General features: G+C 39.4%; 1 protein-coding gene across 1 annotated transcript in view; it reads right to left on the bottom strand.

Annotated features, from left to right (window-relative positions):
• Positions 1–23,818, bottom strand: part of MPP7 (MAGUK p55 scaffold protein 7) — an 83,438-nt gene that overhangs the window by 36,007 nt on the left and 23,613 nt on the right. Inside the window, exons 4-5 of the mRNA XM_054389978.1 lie at positions 19,250–19,330; positions 5,985–6,116 (exon numbers count right to left, since the gene is read on the bottom strand). Coding sequence (XP_054245953.1) covers positions 5,985–6,116; positions 19,250–19,330 — 213 coding nt within the window. The remainder of the gene's footprint in view (positions 1–5,984; positions 6,117–19,249; positions 19,331–23,818) is intronic.

Genomic DNA, 23,818 nt, shown 5'->3' on the forward strand with positions numbered 1-23,818 from the left:
AGAGCCTCCCCTAATTAATCAGGAAAAAAAAAAACCTTGAACAGAAAGGCTTTATGCCTTTTACCTGGAAGTCAACACTATTAAATGCTACTGAAGGCAAAAGGATTTCTGACAGCCTTCCACTGTGACCACCCAGCTACCCCAGCCCTGTGCTGATGTCTGAAAATGGGTACTTCATTTCACTTTGTTTTCAGACAGACACTGAAAAAAAACCCTTGTGTGCAATCAAAGCCCACAGTATTGACCCAGACAGCATCTGGAAGTAACAACAAGGCTCTTGTCCAAGTGGAGTGGTCATTTCATACTCGATATCATTATCCCTATTGGCACAAAATAAGTTTTCCTAACACAGATTAGCCAAATTTGAAAGATGCCAGAGTAAAGATAACAGGTAAATTGGAATTTTTAAACAAAGCACAGAATCAAGTTCACATTTATAGGGAAGTTCTTTAACCCAAGTTAGCTCGCTGTCAATAACTCCTTTACAGCAAATGCAAAATGCATGGGCAGACTCATGAAAACCAGTTTGAGTTTATGTATTTTTGCTGTACATACAGTACACAAAGAAAAAAGTAGGTTCTTTAAATTCCCCTTCCCTCCCAATTTAGAACACTTAAGAAGAAAGCAAACACAAGTGGATTTCTTTTTGAAAATCCAGAGAGCTGATTTTCTGAAAAAGCAGCTTCTCTTGTACTGCTGCCAGCCCTGCTTAAACTCTGAGGTATATATAATCTGGCAAGATTTCTCCTTATGAGATGTTCAGCTCCAGTACTTTCAGTTACATGTGCAGTGCAGCTCCTCATTTAGAGCTTTAAAAATGGAAGAAGGTTAGACTGGACCTTGAGAGCTGGAAAATATTTTTAGTGCTGCTAGCCAAAAGTGTAAGTTACCCTAAATGAGACATATACAGATGTAATAGCATAGCTCAGTTTAAAATACTTTTAAAGGGAAAAATAAGGAGTTTGGGAGCCATATGGTGATCAGACTGAGAAAATGTTTAAAGGTATACCATGCAAAAGCACTAAAAATAATATAAGCCCCTTCAGCAAGGCTCTTTCATTGGTTTTTGGGTTGGTTGCATTGGGGTTTTTTCACTTTTAGCATGAGAATCACACTGATTGGTGAGCATCACTTAGGATTTCACAGGTGGGACCTTTATTTATCCATATATCTGCAGGTTCCAGAATATAAACATTGTAAGCCTTAATTTTTAAAGAAAGAAAGACTAGCCTATAAAAGAAACTGTTAATAAGACAGTTTGAAACATCAGTAATATTTTTTGCATACCTTTCTGTTAAAAAAGAGCACATGCAGTTGTTGAATGGAAGTGCTTCAATAAGCTTTATTTTAATTAATTTTCTATCAAAAATGCAAATACAAATATCAGTTACTTACCTCATGGTGAAGAGTTAATCAAAACCAAACTATGCACACTAAAGCAGTCCCTACACCCAAATCAGTCCTTATAAAATTGTGGGGTTCATTCATTACTAAGAATCATAGAATCCTAGAATGCACTGGGTTGGAAGGGACTGAACTTGAGAAAGTAACTTTCTGCTTTCATGCAGAAGCACTGCTTTTTATAGAATAGAATCATAGAATGCATCACTTTGGAAGGGACCTCTAGATGTTATCTAGTTCAACCCCACTACAGTAAGCAGGGACATCCCCAAATAGATAAAGTTTCTCTGAGTCCCATCAAGCCTGATCTTGAATGTCTTGAGGCAGGGGAGTCTGCCACTTCCCTGGACAACTTGTTCCAGCATTTCACCACCTTCACAGTCAAGAACTTCCTAATATCTAATCTAAATCTACCCTGCTCTAGTTTAAAACCATTGCTGCCTGTCTTAATGCTACACGCCCTTGTAAAAAGTCCTTTCTCAGCTCTCCTGTTGTCCCCTTCAGGTACTGGAAGGCTGCTCTAGGGTTTCCCTGGAGCCTTCTCTTCTCCAGGCTGAACAACCCTAATTCTCTCCACCTGGCTTGGTTGGAATGGTGCTCCAGCCCTCTGATATGCAAGCAAGAGCTGTAGAATCTGCATGGGCAGAACATGCCAACGACCGTTTTAAGTCATCACCATTCATTTCACTCAAGTTCCACTACGGAAATCAGGTTTGTAGTTCAAGCTACATAGGAGTTAGTCTCCTCCTATAGGTAACAGAAAATAAATAGGAAGCTCCAGAGAATGAATCATTCCTTCCTTAAGGCAGGTGTCTACAATGGATGTCATTCTCTAGAGCTGCCTGTTTATCTCTTCTCTATAGACACAGCACAGAGATTAGTTTTCAAATGGTTATATTTAAGTGAAATGAGCCTGTGTGACAAAGAGTCCTAACGTGAAAAAGCATCCTGTTAAGAACAGCTGCATGACAGCTGTAACAAACCTGGAATATCATTTGGGAGCTGGAAGCATTGAGAGGGCAGGAACTGAACTGCTGGTAGTATGGTTTTGCATCTCAGATATCAGGAATGCTAACTGGGAATATGGCAGTGGCTGAAAAAGCCCTGGAGAAGCAAGCATAAACAAACCCCTTCCAAGCTGTCCAATAAAAAGCCTAATTACAGCCAGGTGATTTTTGGACTATCTCTAAAAGAAAAAATGTTTCTACTTCTCTTTATTTAAGATTCAGAGATGTTCAAAATTACTTTGTTCAGACAAAACCTTCTATTCTAACATAATATTACCTTTCTTGAGTGAGATGCTCTGGGAATGGCATTTGCCAATAGAGGGAAAAAAACCAATCAACCAACCTGTGGAAGGATTAGCAAAAGTTCATATCATATTTTCAAAAAAACTGGAGGAAAGTTCAGTACTGACTTCTGAGCTGATGAAATCTGGCAAGCAGAAGGTCCTCCCACAAACCATGTGTTTCCTTCTCTTTGGAGATGATTACTCCAGGGAACTCAAGCTTCATTAATATGTGATTAACACAGGCTCAGCACACCGGAGAGGTGCTTAACTCAGAGAAAAGCACGAACGAGTACAAGGGAAAATGTGCTGCACTTTTCTATAGAGATGTTCACTAGATATATTCCAAAGAAGTTAAGAAAGTGTCTGATTTGCTTCAAAGAGAGCACTGCTGAAAGTCATCCAAAGGAGACATCCAATTCAAGAATGTCCAGGGTGTGAAACTGATGTAAAGTTTAAGGCTTTGCAGAAAAACAATCTCTGCTGTTTGAGTACAGTAGAGAATTGGAATGTATCTGAGGTGAAAGAAAAGTTCAGAGAGCTCAGTATCTTCCAGTCAAGAAACCAGAGAATCCTCATCCCAGAAAAAAATACTATATGGTACCTCCAGCCTCAAGCTCAGTAGCAAGAATCCTGATATAATGATGAAAGCAGAGGAGGACAGCTGAGCCCAGCTGACCAAAGGGATATTCCAGACCCTATGACATCATGTTCAGCACACATAGCTGGAGGAAGAAGAAGGAATTGGGGACGTTTGGAGTGGTGGTGCTTGTCTTCCCCAGAAATGACTGGGTCTGATGGAGCCCTGCTTTCCTGGAGATGGCTGAACACGTGCCTGCCCATGGAAGTAGGGAATGAATTCCTTGTTTTGATTTGCTTGCACATGCAGCTTTTGCTTTACCTAATAAATGTCCTGGTATCAACCCAGAAGTTTTCTCACTTTCACCCTTCTAATTCTCTCCCACATCCCACTGGGGAAAAGGAGTGAGTGCCTGCATGGGGCTGAGCTTCCAGTCAGGGTCAAACCACTACAGACACAGAGGTGCCTGAGGAGCTTGGTATCTTCTGGAGTGAAGGGGCAAGAGCGGATTTTGAGCTACAGACCAAGGATAACCTTTGGCTAAGACAACTCAAACTTTCTGCTTAAGAGAGTTTAAAAATCTCAAAAGCTAATATAGAATGTATGCATCTCATACAAAAAAAAAAAAAAAAAATATCCATCAGTGTTGTTTTCAAAGTCATTTCCAGTACCTGAAAGGGACCTACATGAAAGCCAGGAATGGACTTTACACAAGGGCTTGTAGTGATAGGATGAGAACAAATGGATCGAAGCTTGAGAAGGGGAGATTTAGACTGGATATTAAGAAGAAATTCTTTACAGTGAGAGTTGTGAGACACTGAGGTACTCAGGGGGGTTGTGGATGCTGCCTCCCTTGAGGTGTTCAAGGACAGGTTAGATGAGGCCTTGAGCAACCTGGGCTAGTGGAAGGTGTCTCTGCCCATGGCAGGGGCGTTGGATCTGGATGATCTTTAAGGTCCTTTCCAACCTAAACCATTCTGTGAATTATGAATTTATCCAATTCATTTGGAGATACTATTAACTTACAGTATTTAATTCACAAAAGTCCTAATAGCAAATCATGCTTGAAATGTGCAACTATGTAAATTAAGATTTTATTAAGATTAATTGAAGAGAAAACAAACCTAATTTCATTAACATTAAAAATAAGCTGCTCAATTAGAATTCATTGCATACTATATGTTCTAATTTCTTCACACCTTTCAGAATTAACGCTTTCTGATACAGTAATTCTAGAGCAAGTTTGTTTTCTTTCTCAAAGAATTTTTTTGATTAAAACAAACAAACAAAAACCAACCAAGCAAAAAGAAAGCTTAGAGCTGTGACTTAAATATTTGTGATTTTAATTTTTTTTTATTATGCCCATGGTCACCTACAGCCAGTCAATACCAAAGCTTCTTCCTTGTTTATTGATGCCAGAAATCCATCAAGAATAAGACTGATAGTGAGATATCTACTGTGGGACACGTTATCTCTCTATGTCTAACAGAGGCACTGCTCTCCCACTGTCATCTGAGGTACAAAAATCATGACTTTCTCAAAGTAACTCTGCAGATATTTGCCCAGGATCCATTAAAACAAATATCCAGTACAACATAAAACAAAGCTCTTACTGGTTTTCAGGAGAAATATAGTTAAATTTTACACAAGATGACTCCCACTCTACAGCAAATAAAAATATCCAAATCAGTACAGCATTTTAATATACTTGCAGCACAACCTGGGGTTAGTCCTTTCATTTTTCCAGATATCCCCATGAAGATATTAACTTTCTAGTATTCATAATCCAAAGTAAAACAACAGACCTCTTAAATTTGACCAAACTTCAATTCAGGCATTTTAAAATATGTTTTTATGCTTTCTTTCAGTGTACCAAAAGGTCACTTTGTTTTTCACATGAATGCTAACAGGCACAGTTCACAACCAAGGTCAAGATTTCTGTGGGGATTCATTCTCCCTCTCTCCATTCTAAATGATTCAAATTCAAGATAAACGATGAATATATTACTGATCTAACTGCTCAGGCTGGCCCACATATGTAATGCTCAAACATCATGAATGAACAAAATCTTATTATTCATTTCCTGTGCTTGATTAACAATGACTGTGAATGGAAGTCACAAGGGTATTGCTGAATGTAGGAACTGCTGGAGAGAGTTCAATGGAGAGCTAGGAGGATGGTTAAGAGACTGGAGCATCTCTCTTATGAGGAAAGACTGAGAGGCCTGGGGTTCTTTCACCTGGAAATGAGAAGGCTTCAAGGGGTCCTTACCAATATCTACAAATATCTGAAGAGAATGGCTTTCAGGAAGATGAAGCCAGCCTCTTTTTGGTGACACCCAGTGACAGGATGAGGGGCAATGGGTGTAAACTCAATCATAGGGAATTCCACCTCAGCATGAAGAGAAACTCCTTTACTGTGAGGGTGCTGGAGCTCTGGAACAGGCTGCCCAGAGAGGCTGTGGAGTTTCTTTCTCTAGAGAGCTTCAAAACCTGGCTGGATGCATTTCTGTTTGACCTGCCTTAAGTGGTCCTGCTTTGTGGGGGTGGTGGACTCAATGATCTCTGGAGGTCCCTTCCAACCCCTAGCATTCTGTGATTCTGTGAACAAACACGTGCAAAATCCATCTGTCCACGTTTCAAGGTGATGTCACCCACTCATCTTCATCATCTGAACACAAACACAAACCCCCCAAACAAAAGACAGTTGCTCACCAATGGTTCCCTGTTTTTGACAAGCCTGATTATCTTAACTGAGTCTTCTTCCTCATCGATATCATCAGGCATGGGAGGCAAGACAGGATCGTAGTTCTTCTGAGCAACAGTATCATGTACAGAGAGCAAAGCCTGGAAACATTAATAGTCAGGATGTTATTTGGCATCTGCAAAGCTCATGAAACACAAAGCAGAGTCTGATGCATGTCATTCTTGCATACAATTTTAACACAGGTCAAATTGATGTAAGAACTCCATAAAGTATGTGGTTTTGTCTGCATGATGTATGCCACCTAGAAAACTGTGTCTTTATCCACACAAAAATATCAGCTGCTTTGCAAATTAGCTTGAAATTACAAGAACTATGAACAGAGCACCTAGTTTCCTGAAGTAAGGACATCTTTCTGTTTGTCCTGCATAAAAAATTTCTTTGTGACAGTAAGCATTCCTATCAAACAAATAAGCAAATCAAGCATTTGCCAGTACTTCTGATCAAGCATGAGATGTATGTCATTAACCATTCCTTTCAGAATTCCTTCTAGAGTGGTTCTAGAAGCTCACCTGGTTACTGGGTACCTTTCATACTAAGACCCTTTCATACAAGCTCCACATTACGTTAGGAATTTTTAATTTATTGTGGAATTCACAACTGAGATTGAGGAACATAGCGCTGAAATATCTTGGTTCAGGCAGGTGCTTACCACTCACCATCAGGCATGTCATTTTGATAAAAAACATTGCAAAAACACTAGTCATTTCTGGTTTTCTTCCCAAGTCACAGTTGTACTAATTACCACCAGTAACTATCAGATCCTCCCCAACAAAGATTAGTTTTACTTCAGATTTGAGCTGAAAACTTCAGGCTTTGTCCTAGACAAGTATATTACGAAGTATTACTGATGTAAATGGGGTGCATTATGAAAAGTGGTCTAGGGAGGTTCTCCTCCCCCTCCACTCTGCTCTGGTGAGACCACACCTGAAATACTGTGTCCAGTTTTGGGTTCCCCATTCAAAACAGAGAGGGATCCACTGGAATGAGTCCAAAAGAATGCTACAAGGATGATTGTGAAACTTGATCATCTCTCCTACCAAGAAAGATTGAGAGGCCTGAGGCTGTTTAGTCTTGAGAAGTGAAGGCTGAGAGAGGATCTATAAACACCTGAGGGGTGAGTGTCAGGATGAAAGTGATGGTCTCTTTTTGGTGGTTCCCAGTGACAGGACAAGGAACAACAGGTACAAGTTCATGAGGAGAAAATCTTTTCCTATGAGGGTGCTGGAGCCCTGGTACAGGCTGCCCAGAGAGGTTGTGGAGTCTCCTTCTCTAGAGACTTTCAAAACCCACATGGATGCATTCCTGTGTGACCTGCCCTAGGTGATTCTGCTTTGGCATGGGGCTTGGACTCCATGAGGTCCCTTCCAACCCCTAAGATTCTGTGATTCTGTGAAAAGCCATGCAATCGCACACAGTCCTCTTAAGATGTATGTGGAATATCAAAGACCTACTAAAACAAAAGCAGTGTTTGCTTTTACTTCAGGCTACTTACAGTTAAGACTTCTAACACTAATCTTCTGCAATTGCATTTTCCATATGAAGCTAAGGTATGTTCATGAGCTGGTTCAATTTAATGAGGTTCTATATTGCAGTTCAAAAACAATCAGGTAAATAAAGAAAACATATTAAAATAATCTGAAGCATCACTTCCAGAGTAAAAGGCAGCAATTTAAAACATGTTCAAAAGAACCTATTGTTTACAATAAGAGTAGTGAAATACTGGAACAAGTTGACCAGGAATGCGGTTGAGGCCCCATCCCTGGAGACATTCAAGGTCAGACTCAGTGTGGCCCTGGCAGCCTGATCTAGTTGGAGGTATCCCTGATGATTGCAGGGGGATTGGACAAGACTACCTTTGAGGGTCTCTTCCAAACCAATGCAATCTGTGAATCTATGACAACGAAACTTGCAGAACAGATTCTGTCCACTACGCCACTGAGTTCTGCCAGACAAGACTCTAGGGGACCACATAGCTGCCTTCCAGTACCTGAAGGGATCCTACAGGAAGGCTGGGGAGGGACTTTTCATAAGGGTGTGCAGCAATAGGACAAGGGGGAATGCTTTGAAGCTGAGGGAGACTAGGTTTAGATTGGATCTTAGGAAGAAGTTCTTCAGTATGAGAGTGCAGGGACTCTGGAGTATGTTGCTCAGAGGTGGTGTGGATGCCTCTTCCCTGGAGGTATTCAAGGCTAGATTGGATGAGGTCTTGGGCAAGCTAGTTGAGAAGCATCCCTGCCCATGGCAGGGGAGTTGGAGTAGATGATTCCTGAGGTCCCTTCCAACCTAAGCCATTCTATGATTGAAAAACCCTGTGTATCAGCCTAGACTTTTATAAAAGCAAACAAAATACAAGTGCCAGGAAATAAAACTTGTATCCCATGATGAACAAGCTTCACCCAGAGTAATGGTGCAGCAAATGTACAAGGCAATGTAAAGGCAGTAGTAGTGTCTTTTTTACATAAGAAGTGATCAATTTACTTCCATAATCCTAATTTTGACCTGTCACAAGAAACTGCAAGAAGTGTAGACTTTTTTTTTTTTAATGTTTGGGGTTTTGTTTTCAAATAGACATCTCTTCAGAACTATGCATCTATGATCCAAGATTCAGGTCATGTCTATTTAAGCACCTCTGGAGAAAAAAGATTTTACTTCAGCTCTAAGTTCTATGCTTATGATTCACTAATGTAAACACAGCCCATATTTATAACTTGAAAGAGGGTATGATTCAAACTCCTGCACTACCTAAATATAAATATTGATGTTCAGCTAAATTCTTAGACATGATCTAGCTGGAAATGAATACTTCCATCAGACTTTTCAAATGTCTAATAACTAGTGCTATACTTTTCATGTTAAACCTATCACTGATTATTTCACAGTTTATAAATTGACATTTTACTCTATCGACTTACACACAGAAAAATCTGGAAACTGGAAACATTCTTTTTTCTTAAAAGTGTTCTGAAACTTGAAATGTTTACTTAAATTGAGAATGTTATTAATGAAAACAGTTCTATATTTTGAAAAATGTGTACCATCTAACTACACTGGCAACATTTTTGCTCCTGTAAGAAAATGACAAATTTGATACTATTTTTTGCTTTATATTTTGAGATCTGTAAGAGTAAAAATACCCCAACTAGCTCCTGACTCGTGAACACAGCTCCTTATGTTGTTTAATTCTCTTTATTAAACACACACACACATAAATTATATCTCAAAGCTTTATATTTTGGAAATATTTTGCATTTATTAGGCTATAAAAACATTTGAGACATTTTTAGAAATGCTGAACATTTAACATCAGTAAATTAAATAAAGAAGCAAGAGAGAATGGACAAAGAAACAAAAGCATCTTTTGAAGGAAAACCCAAATATGTTAGAAAATGAAGTAATTAAGATTATGGAGATAAAATTTATAGGGACCCAAACCAAGCTTTATGAAAGCCAACAGCTGTAGCAGGCCGTGTCACTGCCAGCCCAGCTGCTGGTTACCTTGCCTCCAGAGTAGATTACTGTCCTTGGCAGCAGAGTCAGCAAAATGGGACAAAATGACCCATGACTTTGCCATCCTAGTCCACAGCTCAGATCATTAGCATCAACCACCTTCCCTGGCAGTTCAGCTTGAACTCGATCAGGTGAGATCAAGACATATTCCCACCTGCTTGCTTTGCTAGGGTGATGGTAACTTGCACTGAGGCTAGCACACAGAAGTTACATCAGAGGGGAAAAGTAACTTCATTAGCAACCACAGCAACATGCCTCTGAATTCACCTGGCAGAGCTCCAGAGAGCCCTAGCCATATTGCATTTTCTTTTGAGAGAAGGTTACAGAAAACAAAACAAAACACACACCAAAACCCACAAACAAACAAACTAAAAATATTGGGGGAGAAAATTACCCACGACTGGAAAGATTTATTCATGAGTAATTTGCACAAAGTTAAATGAAGTGAGTGAAGTGATCCTGTGATACATATTGAAGAAGGAAAGCTGAAAGAGCTGGGAGAAGACTGAACCCACTGAAGGAAAGTCCATCAAAATGGAAGGAGAAGCATAAGAGAAGTAACAGCTAAATGTGTAAGGGTTTTGAAAGCTGGAGAATAAAATTAGATCCCTTACACTTTCAATTTGACTTTGAGGCAGTTGGGTCACAGTAGTGATTCAAAATATTGAAAACACATAATCTAGATGTAATGGGTTTGTATTTTTAATATCCAACATATATTAATGGTCTTAGCATAGCAACATCGCAGTTAGATCGATATTCAGTATATATTACTTTTTCCTCTTCACTATGGTGGATTTATTCATGACTATATTAACTTCCTTTCACAAAAGGGTAATTTCCCTGCCTGAAAATGCAGTTTCTTGATTTCAGATTCACCAGTCTGAACTGATGGGTTTACCTGCAGCTGGTAGCCAGACAGTGATAGCCAGCAGAAAGTGAGCATTCTGCATCTTCAGACTCCTGCTTCCTCTGGCTCCTTGTTCACAGCCCCTAGAGATGCTTCCAAAGTCAAGCTGTTCTCACTGTTCACAGAAACATTCAGCCCATCTATGTCATCTGGTAAAGGTGTTAATATTCTTCCAGATGACAGCTCTATGTTTTTCTTCAGTTGTGGATAATGGTAGAATATGCTCTGCTTTTAAATCAGTAGTGAAGAATCTGAACAAAGTCTCTTTTACAGTTGCAATGTGATTCATTTAGCTAAAGTGTTCTTCAGGCTTTAAGCCCTATTTAAGTAACTTCCAAGAGGACGGATTGCTTTCAGAGTGGAAAATACTGAGACAGGAGCACTCTTCCAATACCTTGGCAATCCTTGATCAACACTTTTTTTAAGGAAGTGGCAGCATCCTGATGATATTAAATATCTACAGCAGTAGCAAGTTATCTTTCTTTGTTGGAAACTACCTGAAAACACTTACAGCCCTGCAAGTAGTCCAGTGAAAATATGGAGTAAAGAAAAGGAAAAGCTGAGCTGGCAGTTGCCCTTTCTGAAGAAGTGGCTCTTAGAAATGACCCAGCATTTACTTGACAACAGCATGATGTAAAAGACTTAAAAAGAGAAGAAAAACATCTACTGCTCCATGAGGTTAGAAGAATCTCAACATAGTTAATTGCTCTAGAAAATAGTAATATATGTCTGTTTATGATAAGGAGGGTCTTAAATTCAGCTACAGAGTACTCAGAGTACACGGACACTTAACTAAAAATATTGAAGCAATTTATTTTTTTTCCTGCTTTGGAGTTTTCCCATATTCAGCATTAGAAGTTTTATTTTTATATACCGATTGCACTAAATTCACATGTTATTCTGGAGAACCAAAAAAAGCTGAAGCTGCAGTGAGTCTTATCTGCACCATTAAATACATGTAAATCTTCTTTAAGTACTTAATGAAGACGTAAACAAAGAACTATAAAATATTAAAAATAGATGTGGTGCAATAGAATGAATCCTCTTAAACCAGCAACATTCTTTTTAAAAGGCCAACAAAATAGCAGGTGTAAGGAAAGAAAAGCTCTCTAAAATATTTGTGATAAAGGTACTTAGAGATTTATGAGTTATATAATCCGAGTCCTACCACTGACTAGAAACCCAGCAAGATGCAAAAAGGAGAAAAATAATGATACTGGGCTGTTATTTATGATTCATCAATGAACTAGAAAAGAGAAGACTGTTGAACAAATGAATGGAGAATTCAAATAAAATACAGTCTGGCAAATGTGGAGGAAAATCACCACTGAAGGAAAAAGCAGCATAAAAAGATGACAGCTGAAAAGAGATGATTTGCTTCATATTGTGCAGTTTTTCCATTTTCACTAGCTGAATAGAACTGCTAATTGAATGGGATGATGCTCTCCATAGTGATTTTTTCCTAACCCTAAATTACCAGCTTTAGTGGCACTGCCAACTGGATTGCCATACTGGATGTGAACATTCCAGTCAGGTGTGCACAGTTCAGTGTTCTTACATGGGCTAGAGTTGGGTCATCATTAGAGAATCATCATAGGATGGCTCAGGTTGAAAGGGACTTCAGGGAACACCTACTCCAATTCCACTGCCTTTGGACACGGATGTCTCTCAACTAGACTTGGTTGCCCAAGGCATCATCCAATCTGGCCTTGAACACCTCCAGAGAGGGGGCATCCATGACCTCCTGGGGCAACATATTCCAGAACTTCTTCCTAAGATCCAGTCTAAACCTACTCTCCTTCAGCTTAATGCCATTCCCCCCAGTCCTGTTGCTAGACATCCTTAGGAAAAGTCCCTCTCCAGCTTTCCTGTATGTTCCCTTCAGGTACTGGAAGGCAGCTGTCAGGGGCCCTTGGAGTCTTTTCCAGGCTGAACAACCCCAGCTCCCTCAGGCTATCATCATAGCAGAGGTGCTCCAGCCCTTGGATCATCCTTGTGACCCTCCTCTGGACTTGCTCCAACAGTTTTATTTCTTTCTTATGATAGGGATACCAGAACAGGACTGGGTCCTCCATGTGGGCAAGTCTGTATGTGCAATCAAAGAATTTCTTTGATTTGCTTTGCAAATCTTTTCTACTGCCAATCTGTCAGGTTTCCCTTTTGTTTGTTATATCTATCTCTTTGTTTATTATCTGCTGGCTGCTAGCGAGCATTCTCGTGTCCATACATCTGAGAAGATTGACAGACAAGCTGTCCATTGGACATCAGCTGAGTGATCACAGGAGACAGACCTGACAGCATTTCCAGAGTAATGTGAGGGTGGTTACTTAAACATATTCATGCAGTATTCTTTCACATCCTTTATATAATTTTACATGTATGCTTATGCTAAGTTGTATATTGTTATACGTATGTTCTGTCAGCTCCTACCACAGAGTTGTGCCATAACTACTTGCTGATTTTATCTGCCTGTCAGATGTTGAAATTCAAGGCTTTTCTTGCTGTTTTAAAAAATACTATTTTGCTATTACATTTTCACTTTGCTTACTCCACTCCAGTAATGTGAGCATTCCAAAAATAAAGACAGGAATGCATTCACCCAGCACTCCCCACTCAAAAAGTTCTATTAACGCTCCTTTGAAATTGAAAGAAGGAAATCAAGGGCTAAAACTTGAGAGTTAAGAATCAAATCTATTTTTCCTCTAATGAGGACACAAAGATGAATGATAGGGGGTTTCCCAAAGTAGCAAATTAAAGTTTAAAGATAGAAAACACTGGGCAAAAGGATCTCATCTGCTTGCCAACAAAAGTCTTCCCAGCAATGTCTCCTCTCCTGCAGCTTCATGGCTGGTATGCTCAGAACATCTATTGGCTGCCCACCAACCAGTGTTACCAAACCAAATGCTGTGGCCCCTGTTTATTGTTGTGGTAGTCTGCATATATTACTTAGGGGGAAAATGAATATTTCACAGCACATGACCCAAAATCAAACAGGCTCTTGCAAATTTACAAATTAATGGTGTTTGATTTTGCAAAAGAGGACTACAGAGGTAACTTTTGAGTTGGGAAATTAAGCAGAATGTCCTTCAGCTCACCATACTAATAAACTAGTTTGTATAGCAAAATCCCTGTAGCCAGTCCTACCAGCAAGTCTCAAAGACCACTAATGAACAAATAGTTACAAATTACAGGAAATCACACTCCCTGAACAGACATTGTAGCTTGTGTTGCCATGTGTGAACATGAATATTACATACAGAGGAGGAGAACTGTCTCCTAGGACATGAGTGTTCACAAAGACAGGTCTCTAAAGGGACAGGGCCAAAAGGTCCCTTAGGTGCCTGGGATAAAGAAACAGCCCAAATATGGCTCAAATGTTAACTGTCCTGAAATTTGTATTTGGGTACCACAAGTGCAAAACGTGAACAGTTGTAGGCAAATCCCAACAATTTCCATTGGAAAATGTTGACTTTGCAGAAATCACATATTTCAGTGGAAAAGCCCTGATGGAAAATCCTGAGCAAGTCTAACTAGAAACAAAATCCTGGGAAGGAGACAGAAGTTCAGATTAAATTTTTTATGATTCCATATTACAAGAAATGCTTCATGAATTTTTCAAAGCAAAATGCAAAAGCCTCTTTTGGTTTATATTATCGTAGCCCAGTATTTGCTCTGAGTGCTTCGTATGTTAAAGTTCTTGTAGAAAAAGCACCTGCTGTTTCCTGCTCAGTAAATCATAACATCCATTTTTGCCAGTGGCTGTAAGGCAGCTGTACAAGACTGCTGATCAAGGCATAAAACACTTGGGTTTTTAACTGAACAAGAAGCACTTTGATCAAACCAGTCCATTAGGCCACTGTGCAAATCTAGTAAGATGGATGGGATGATGGTATCAGCAGTTGCTTATCAAATCCAGTTTAGAATTTACAAACTTCCAAGTAAATACACAACAAACAGAAGAGGAGAGGACAATGGATAAGGTCTGCTTCAAGCTAGAAGCAGCACTGTTTCTTCTTTGAAAGAAACCTCAACAAATGCTGGAAACATTTATGTAAAGAACAAAGAGCCCTAGTTTCATTATCTGCAGTTTTAGGTTTTTTTTCTCTCATGGTTCTATTCTGAAGAAAAGCTACAGTGGAATTTATTAGATGAAAATGTTTACACATGCAGATTGTTTATGCTTTCTGAAACTGAAACGAATTGCAAATAAAACAGCAAGTGTAAAGCCTAATTTACAAGGGCTTTTTGGTGTCTGCATCTTCGCCATTTGAAATCAAAATAAAACCACCCAAAAACATCTTAAGGAATCTGTATTTTCTCTGAACAGTACATTGAAGCTATCCATGGATAAATTAATCTGAAAACATTCCCAGTCATATGAGAGCACTTTTCCTTTCACTCTCTCAGTTATCTTGCAAAATTCTGTTTGTTCTGCTTTAATGAAAGAGAAGCCAAGAAAAACATTTCGTGTATGTCCACTGCTTGTTCCCTGGGCTACAGGTACAATGCCCAAAGTGATCCAAATACTTCACATGCTTGTATACCACGATGCACTGAAGTCATTCACAGTCCTGCCTTGTGCCCTTATTTAGGTACCTGTTTTATGTTTCAGACTAGCAGCTGCAAACCTTTGAGCACACATAAACAGAAGATAAACTCCTCTGAAACAGGCAGAGGCACCATTGGCATTCTCAGGAGGTTTTAAAAAGCTTCATTTACTCTGAGTCATAAGAGGTACAAACATCCTTCAGAACAGCACAGTGGTGTAAGCTTTCAAAATAATTATTTGTTCTGCCCATTACACCAACGACCACGAAGGATGCATTTAGCAGGAATTTAAACCACACTAAATTTACCTTAATAGAGATGAGGTTCAAATGGTAAATTGCTCATTTGGATATGCAATGATCAGGAATGTAACTGCTGTTATAAACGTGAAGTTAAGAGCCAGTTAGATCTGAATAATATATCCTGAGCCTCTCTCAAGGTTAGCGTATTTGTGATAATTTTGTTCAATGGACTCAGAGATGGCACATTCTTTCTACAATCTTTTCTGTTTGCAGCCCACATCAGCAAAACAAGTGCCTAAAATGCTTATTCCTATAATTAATTGGTTTAGGATTTCAGATTTCAAATAATTTAAAAAATAAATAACAATTATGCTTCTGTGCTATGTCATTGTCTCAGAAAGAACACAGCTTTTTTCCACCTTCTTATAAAAGGAACAGAGAGCTACTGTTCAAGAAAGCTTTTTAATTAAAAGTGGAAGCTACTTTGGAAGTTTTAAAGTCTTCCATCCTTAGTTTGATCATCTGTCATATATACTACATCTCCTTTCTGACAGTGCCTCTCACTGAGGTTCTGGCCAGTCACTGACAGAGCAACTCCAGTGCTCTTCTTTTCTTCCCACTTGCATCCCTACTGACAGGTAAGACCAATTTGCTAACTTGATTGTGACATGTGCTTTGAAAATCCAGAATTATGTTCCCTTTTAGGTATAGTTTTATGTTAATATCTTGAATCTTAGACTTGCCCAATTATGTTTTATTATGTTGTTTTGTTTTGTTTTTAAACAACCAGCTCAACAGACCTTTTAGACTTGCATGCCCTGGAAGTGTAAGCAATTATTAACAGTTATCCTCAACTGACTGCAAACATTTGATCACACACTTGTGGTTTTGAAGGAAAAGAGCTGAAGCCTAATGAGTTGCTGTACTTGTGCTTCCTGAGTCAAAGATAACAAGATGCATTTCAAAGAGCTAATTTCTGATGTGCTTAAAAATCAAATACTGCATTCAATTGGATTTGGGTGCTAAGGTGTGGAAATGCTGTTTTACTTGTTGATATCTTTAACAAGGTATAGCAGGATTACAGAATGTAAATTCTAAGTCTTATCCAACATAGGAAGTTAAAAGCAGCAGATGTGGCTGGCCTGCATCCATGGGACTCAGCAATGATATTTTAACTCTATAAGGCGAATGCAGTATCTCACACAGAGATAAACAAATCCACTTGATTTCCCAGAGCTGCAGGCTTTGTTCTACTTCCAGAACTCTGTTTTAATCAGAAAAGATAAATCACAACCATTAATAATTCATTTAATTGTGGTAAAGGATGCCACATTTTAGAGCAAGAAAGAACCCACTCAGTGTAACTGGATATTGCATCCAGTTTTATTAAAGACCAGAAATACTCCTTTTTTTTTTTTTTTTCCCCAGAACAAAATGCACCTGACAAAACCCTGGGATGACTTTTAGGACACTTTGAAAATCTTGGCTCTGATAAATGTAACTGCCTCCGAGAAATTATTTTGTTCTTTAAAACATTTCTCTGCAGAGGAAAACCACCAACACCACAACTTGTCAAAGCTTCACTCATCAGCACAAACACTCCGAAATACATTCAAACAAAACAATGTTATAACACAAAATGAAAATACAGAAATATTATTGATGGAAAACTCTCCCAGCCTTTTGGGGCATGTTAACCAAATCTGCAATGCTCTAATCACCTTGCTAGACCTGTCCCTTTACATCATCAAGCTGATGGAAGCAGTGATGTAGTGCAGTAAACTAATCCTAACCATCCTTCTTTGTGCCATGAACATGAGAAGGAGAGCTGTAGGAAAGTGAATGCTCTCCTGCTGGCTCCAGCTAACATTGCAGTTATAAGCCAGGTTACAAGAACAAAGCTCTTTCCCAAGAATAATATGCAACCATTTAAAGTCAGTCCCAAATCAAGCCATATACAAGTTTTTAGATAGAGCCTATGAAACACCATTGGAAAAGACAGATTAATTATCCACAGGAATTTCAGATCTTCAGAGAAGATGTTCTAGACATCATTTTGCTGTTGGAATCTAGAAGGTAAGAAACAAAGAAACCCTCTCTAGCTATCAGCCTAATAGTGAAGAGTTAGAAAGTTTCATGCAATGTAGAGCATAAGCTGAGATACAGCTGAACAGATCAGGGCATCTCTGGGAAGGAACTGGAAATGCTGAGTCCCTTCCTTCCTTTCCTCTTCCACTTGTGAAAGAGCAGGGGAAATCAGCAGAAGAATCTCAGCTGAACAGCCTCTGACTGAATGCAATACACCTGCCTAGTCAACGTGAAGGAGGAAGGAGCAGTGATAATTTACCACTTCTTCCAGACATGCTTGCCATGAGATAGCAGATGGAGAAGATAATGGATAGAAAAATCTATCACACCTACAGTCAGTTCTTTCCTCTAACTCACACAAACACCTGCAAACGATGCAGGGCAGGGAAACATACACCTTGTGCAGGATTAGGCAGCGTGGCCACACAAAGGGCTTGGTACCCTGCAGCTGGCCACTCCCCTCTGCAGCCAAGACAGACGTTTAGCTAAGTTGCTGCAGTTGTTCAATCATATTAAGCATGCTGAGGGTAAGACACTTGATTCCCTGAAGTCCCAGTAAGATTATCACATTGCGTTTAACTGCTTCCAACAGACATCAAAAGTGAGTGAGTGGATGGGAGAGAGAAAAGGAGAGAGGAGGGGAGGGGGAACAAGACAGCAAGGGTGGGGAGAGATAAAGAGAAAACTAGAACGGGAGAGATGCAGTTGTGGCAAACAAGTTATCCTCACACTCAGTTTACTAAAGCTTCAGATGTATGAAATACACTAAGGAAATAGCTGCAGTAAAGCTTAGGATCTATGCAATTCCTCTGATAGAGGAACCAATAGTTTCTCTTGTAGTATGGCATTGGCACTGCTTCCCCTCTCTGTTTTCCAGAGAAAAACAGCTTGGCACTTTGCAAACTATGGAACAACCAACTGTGCAAAAAACCTTTAAAAACAAAGCATAATTGGTTTGCAAAATTTGTAGCACTCTAAAAATATCACAGTGCCTCAGGTTTCGAGATCAGTGTTTTACAGGGAATATAAGGAAACAACAGTCTTAAAACAGGCTCCACTCCACAGTTTTTCCTCTGAACTTATCAACTGCTGCATTTAATTATCATTGCAATAGGCAACTACAGCATTATGTTCTGTGTTCTCTTTAGAGTGGAAAAATAACGTGATAGTGTGCATAAACAATGATACACAAGGGAGGTTCCTGCTGGATTTAAGGAAACAGTTTTTACTAGGAGGCTAATCAGTAATTGGAGCAGGCTGTACAGAGAGGTTGTGGAATATCTGCTCCCAGGCATTTTCAAGATTTGGTGGGAGAAACCTCTGTGAGCAGACTGCTCTGAACTCAATGTTGATCCTGCTTTGAGCAGCATGTTGGACTAGACAATCTCATTCCAACCTGGGCAACTTAACAGTTCCATAACCTACTGTCAGATAAAATCCATCAAGTTCCACAAAAACACCACAGAGAACTCCAGGTATTTTCAAGATTAGATTTTTTTAATAATATCCATCAGGAATTCTGTTTCAAGTACCAGGCTGTGTTACTCATGCACAGTACAATTAAATCGATGTTATAACTGAAAAGCTTTTAGTAAAAGCCCATTTTTAATAAATTCATCAAGTGCATGCAGCAACAGTTCGTGAAAGACACAAAAAAGATCTATTATCTACTTTTTGGAATATCCACTGTAAATAGGTGATGGCTCTTCACTGAATTCCTGTTATAAATATCAGTAAAAGCAATAACAATGTATAAGCAACATTAAATATGTTTCTTCCTGAAGGGCATTTCTGATTAGCACTGTGCCCCTTCTTAAAAGCCCAGCTATTCCTTAAGGCAGACAAACCCCACGCAGCCCACGGAAGCAGAGGCAGACACCCATACGGAAAACACTTTGCAGGTGCAACACATCCTCACCTTGAGATTGGGTTTTGAGAGGAGTTTCAACAGCTCTCTGATCTCATTGCTCAGTGGCTTGCTCTGCAGCTCCTCAGCCAGCTGGGTGGGAGATGGAATCGACACAAAGACCGTTAGCAAAGTGTTGTTTTACCCAGTGCATCAGTGACGACCCAGAATCTATCTTGTTCAAGGTTATTGCTTTCCAACGTGTTCAAACAGAAGCCAGCATGAAGAAAAACACCATTAATCACCGCGCTTCTTTTTCTGGCCCTCAGTGGAGCAGATTTAAGCCAGGCCTTTTGGCTCTGTTTAACACAAGTAATCATTTCTGGCAAGGGTGCAGCCAGATCACATTCTGATTTATAGCAATGGGGGCAAATCCCAGCACTTCATTGAAGTGAATGGTCCTTTGCGTGCAGACAAAGGACTGCTTGTAAAAATGACTGGATCAAACTTTGACACTGTCTATAAAAAACAGTTTTGAATGAGGTGGTGAAATCCACACTGCTTCCAAAAACCCACAGTAGCTGTGCTGTTTAGGAGTGGGATAAGAAAGCAAAGTGCCCCTACAGTGCAAGCAATCTGACCCTTTTATTATGTTTACACATACACTGGAAGGAGCTTGTTAAATGTGAAGCAGGTTAATCATAATATAGTTTATAACAGGTCATCAGCAATTCAAGCCCTCAAAATGCACAAACTATGTCCTAACAACAAGATCAGTAATTTATGTTTGGTTGTACTACAAAACTGTGGTTTGCTGAACAATAGAGCAGCAGTCTAACATTTAATCCCACAGCTATTTGGCTCATGCCTTGAGTTTTCCTTATCACGAAATTCTCAACTAATTTGGACTCAAGAGGCATATTTGACTGCAGGATTTCAGATTCAAACTGCTTTTCCAGAAGAGGGAAAAACTAAAACATATTTCACAACACTGAGCTTTAAAATTCTGAGGCTACGTAGCTCGTAATCCAAAACGTGGTTTCAGATAATCACTTATTTTCTTTGCATTAAATCAGCCTCATAAAAATGTCTCAAAGAAAGATTGGTTATTTGCAGCAAGTTACTTCATTCATCTAACCTGAACTTAAATTTGTACTTTCATTTTGTATACATTTTCCAGAGAAATGGATAGAAGGATGCTTTGTACAACTATATATAACAGACAATTCTAGAAGCAATTATATGCATCAGACATGGTTTGAATAACTTCTAACCTTCAAATTAATACAGGGGTAACAGGATTGAAACAAACAAACGAAAACCCATCACCTGCAGTTCAACAGCCTTTTAACTATTAACAGCCATCAACATAGAATCATAGAATCATAGAATCTGTCAGGGATGGAAGGGACCACAAGGATCATCCAGTTCCAACCCCCCTGCCATGGGCAGGGACACCTCACACTACATCAGGCTGGCCAGAGCCTCATCCAGCCTGGCCTTAAACACCTCCAGGGATGGGGCCCCAACCACCTCCCTGCACAACCCATTCCAGGCTCTCACCACTCTCATGGGGAAGAACTTCTTCCTCACGTCCAGTCTGAACCTCCCCACTTCCAGCTTTATTCCATTCCCCCTATTCCTATCACTACCTGATATCCTAAAAAGTCCCTCCCCAGCTTTCTTGTAGCCCCCTTCAGATACTGGAAGGCCACAATAAGGTCACCTCAGAGCCTTCTTTTCTCCAGACTGAACAGCCCCAATTCTTTCAGTCTGTCCTCACAGGAGAGGTGCTCCAGCCCTCTGCTCATCCTGGTGGCCCTTCTCTGGACACCTTCCAGCATGTCCATAACATCAAATACATCAGTGCTAATCTTAACAATATTTGTGTCTTAATGCCAAAAGATTAGAAAATTATCTCTGTAGGAAAGGTCAGAACAAAATACTTTAGGCACATAAAGCCAAGTATTGAGGTAATCTGCCTGCAATCTCGTCTGCAAAGCTGAAAATAATCTATCATAGGAATGACAGCAGGTATATGGCACAGGTTGCCCTTGGTTCTCTTTTCATTCTTTAGCTTGTACTACTCATCATTAGACAATCAAGTCTGTGTTCCATTGATGGTGACTAGTAATCAGTAAGAATGACTGCTTCAGCATTTCTCTCTCAGGTGAATTGTGCACAAGCACCTATTAACTTCAGCAGAAATGGGGTTTGTTTTGGTGGTGCAAACGTAAATGCAGGTACAGAAGGTTTAGAACTGTGAGAAACAGGAGGATATATTTTTTTTATTGCTTTAACAGGCTTTTAAATCTCATCATTTAGAAAATATTTGTTTGGAGATTAAATAATTTAACATTTGTTTTCAGTCATACAATTTCCAAGGGTTTTCCAAATATTTCCGTAAGTCTTAAAGGCATTTGTAACACCCCATGATGGAAGAGGAGGAAGACAATGACTGAGAAGAAGGAAAACAAAGCCATGTTTCCAGGTGAGCTAACAGGTATCACCACAGCTGCTTATTGTGCTTCTAGCTGTTTTGGACTGGATTTTTATTTGTTGTCACTGTTGAAGTGCTGAGATTTGTGACAGCTAGCAGCACCAGTACCAACTGTATGAAATACTTTGGGCACACTGATACCATGCTAATCACCTCCTACACCAAAGACTGCAGGAAAATCTGTCTGAGAACCAGTTCTATGTTTCTCTATTGAGGGAACCATAACCAAACACTTTATGAAGAGCTGCCAATATGGAGATGGGAAAACGAAGGAAAGGCAAGAGACAGACATAGAGTGAGGCTGGCAAGATGAGGAGCACCAGGGCCTGGGGGTTTAAAGCTTCTGGAGAAAGTGCTGAAACTTTGTCTCCCAGAACAGTCTTTTTTACAACCTAGAAGCCTTATGTTAGCAGCACCTGAAATTTAGGTTTTAAATCAGATGGGATATATTCACCTGCTAATAAGAATATCTCCTTCATTGTTTAACTATAGAACAGTTATAATCATGAGAAGACAAAGCATTAATTCAAAGTCTATTGAAATAAAAGTGTGTTTTATATCACCAATAGGCTCTTAAATTCCTGAGGCTGACATCTGGTCAAGCATATGTGCCAAAAAATTGAATAACACTTTAATCCTGGAAATTTGTGGGTTTTGGAGATACAAAACCCACTGCATATAAATTATCTTCCTCAGAGTTCACTGATAAGTATTCATAGATCCATAGAATGGTTTTGGTTGGAAAGGACCTTAAACATCATCTAGTTCCAAGCCCCTGTCATGGGCAGGGACACCTCCCACTAGACCAGGTTGCTCAAGACCTCATCCAACATAGTCTTGAACACCTCCAAGGAGGAGGGATCCACAACCTCCCTGGGCAACATGTTCCAGTGTCTCACCACCCTCACTGCAAAGAATTTCTTCCTAATCTCCAGTCTAGATCTCCCCTCCTCAAGCTCTAAGCCATTCCCTCTCATCCTGTCACCACAAGCCCTTGTAAGAAGTCCCTCCCTAGCTCTCCCGTTTTCCCCTTCAGTTACTGGAAGGCCCTTCAAAGGTCTCCTGTCTCCCTGCCCCAACTCTCTCATCCTTTCCCCATAGGGGAGGTGCTCCAGCCCTGTGACCATCTTCATGGTCTCCTCTGGACCCACTCCAGCAGCACTGAAACACCCAAAATCATGCACTGTGCTGGTGTGACTTCAGCTGCCACGGAGACATTCTCACTCTATGGGATGCTGCCCATAAGACCAACTTTTCAGCTCCACATAAGCACATGAGCAAAATGGAGAACCAGCAAGAGGATCTTTAAAAAGAAGTTGTGCTTAAAAAGTAGGCAGATGTCTAGAGACACTCATGTCCCAACATGTGTGTGTTAAAAAAATACTACCACACATATAATAATACACTCATGGGGTAAAAAACCCTGACCTCATTTAACTGAGGAATGACAGAGGACTTTAATTTGGGGATTTCCAAAAGTATGTGTTTTAAATGGGGCTGAACAAAGAATGAGATTGCTCAGCACTTCTGAATATATAAAAAACTAAGCTTTGCATCCAAAAATAAGAAATGTGTCTTATTAAGAATTTTAGTCTAGAGATTCATAACACAAATGTTAACAAGGATTATTAATATGTCACCAGGAACTTAATGAAGAGAATTTCAACCAGCTTTCTAATTTTAAAAATTACTATCAACATTATTCAATGCTACTTGAAGGTTAAAAAAATATTACTAATAGATGCCTGATGTCAAAGCTAATGCATTATAATATTTGGTATGTTACAGGATATAGCTCTCCTACTGAAACATGATTAAATTACATTAGATCCTTTTTTCAATTGACTTCAAATATACTTTTAATTTACTTTTTGGTTAAAATGTTACCATTCTCAATTCACAACATCTAACCATATGTAACATTTAAAAATCAAAAGCTATTAATTATATTTTAAAAAAAAAAAAGACAGGTAAGATTTTAAACCGTCTATAGAGCGTGTTTAAGTTCCAAACATGCTGTCTCTGAAATGGAGCTGAACACATATTGCTGTTTCCAAAAAAACAACCCAAGATCATCAATTGAAACAAAGACTTCTGGATTTCACCTAAACCACAGTTTATTAAACATTTCTCTATCCTGG

This window comes from Indicator indicator, chromosome 20, assembly GCF_027791375.1.
Source record: "Indicator indicator isolate 239-I01 chromosome 20, UM_Iind_1.1, whole genome shotgun sequence".
Classification (NCBI taxonomy): domain Eukaryota; kingdom Metazoa; phylum Chordata; class Aves; order Piciformes; family Indicatoridae; genus Indicator; species Indicator indicator.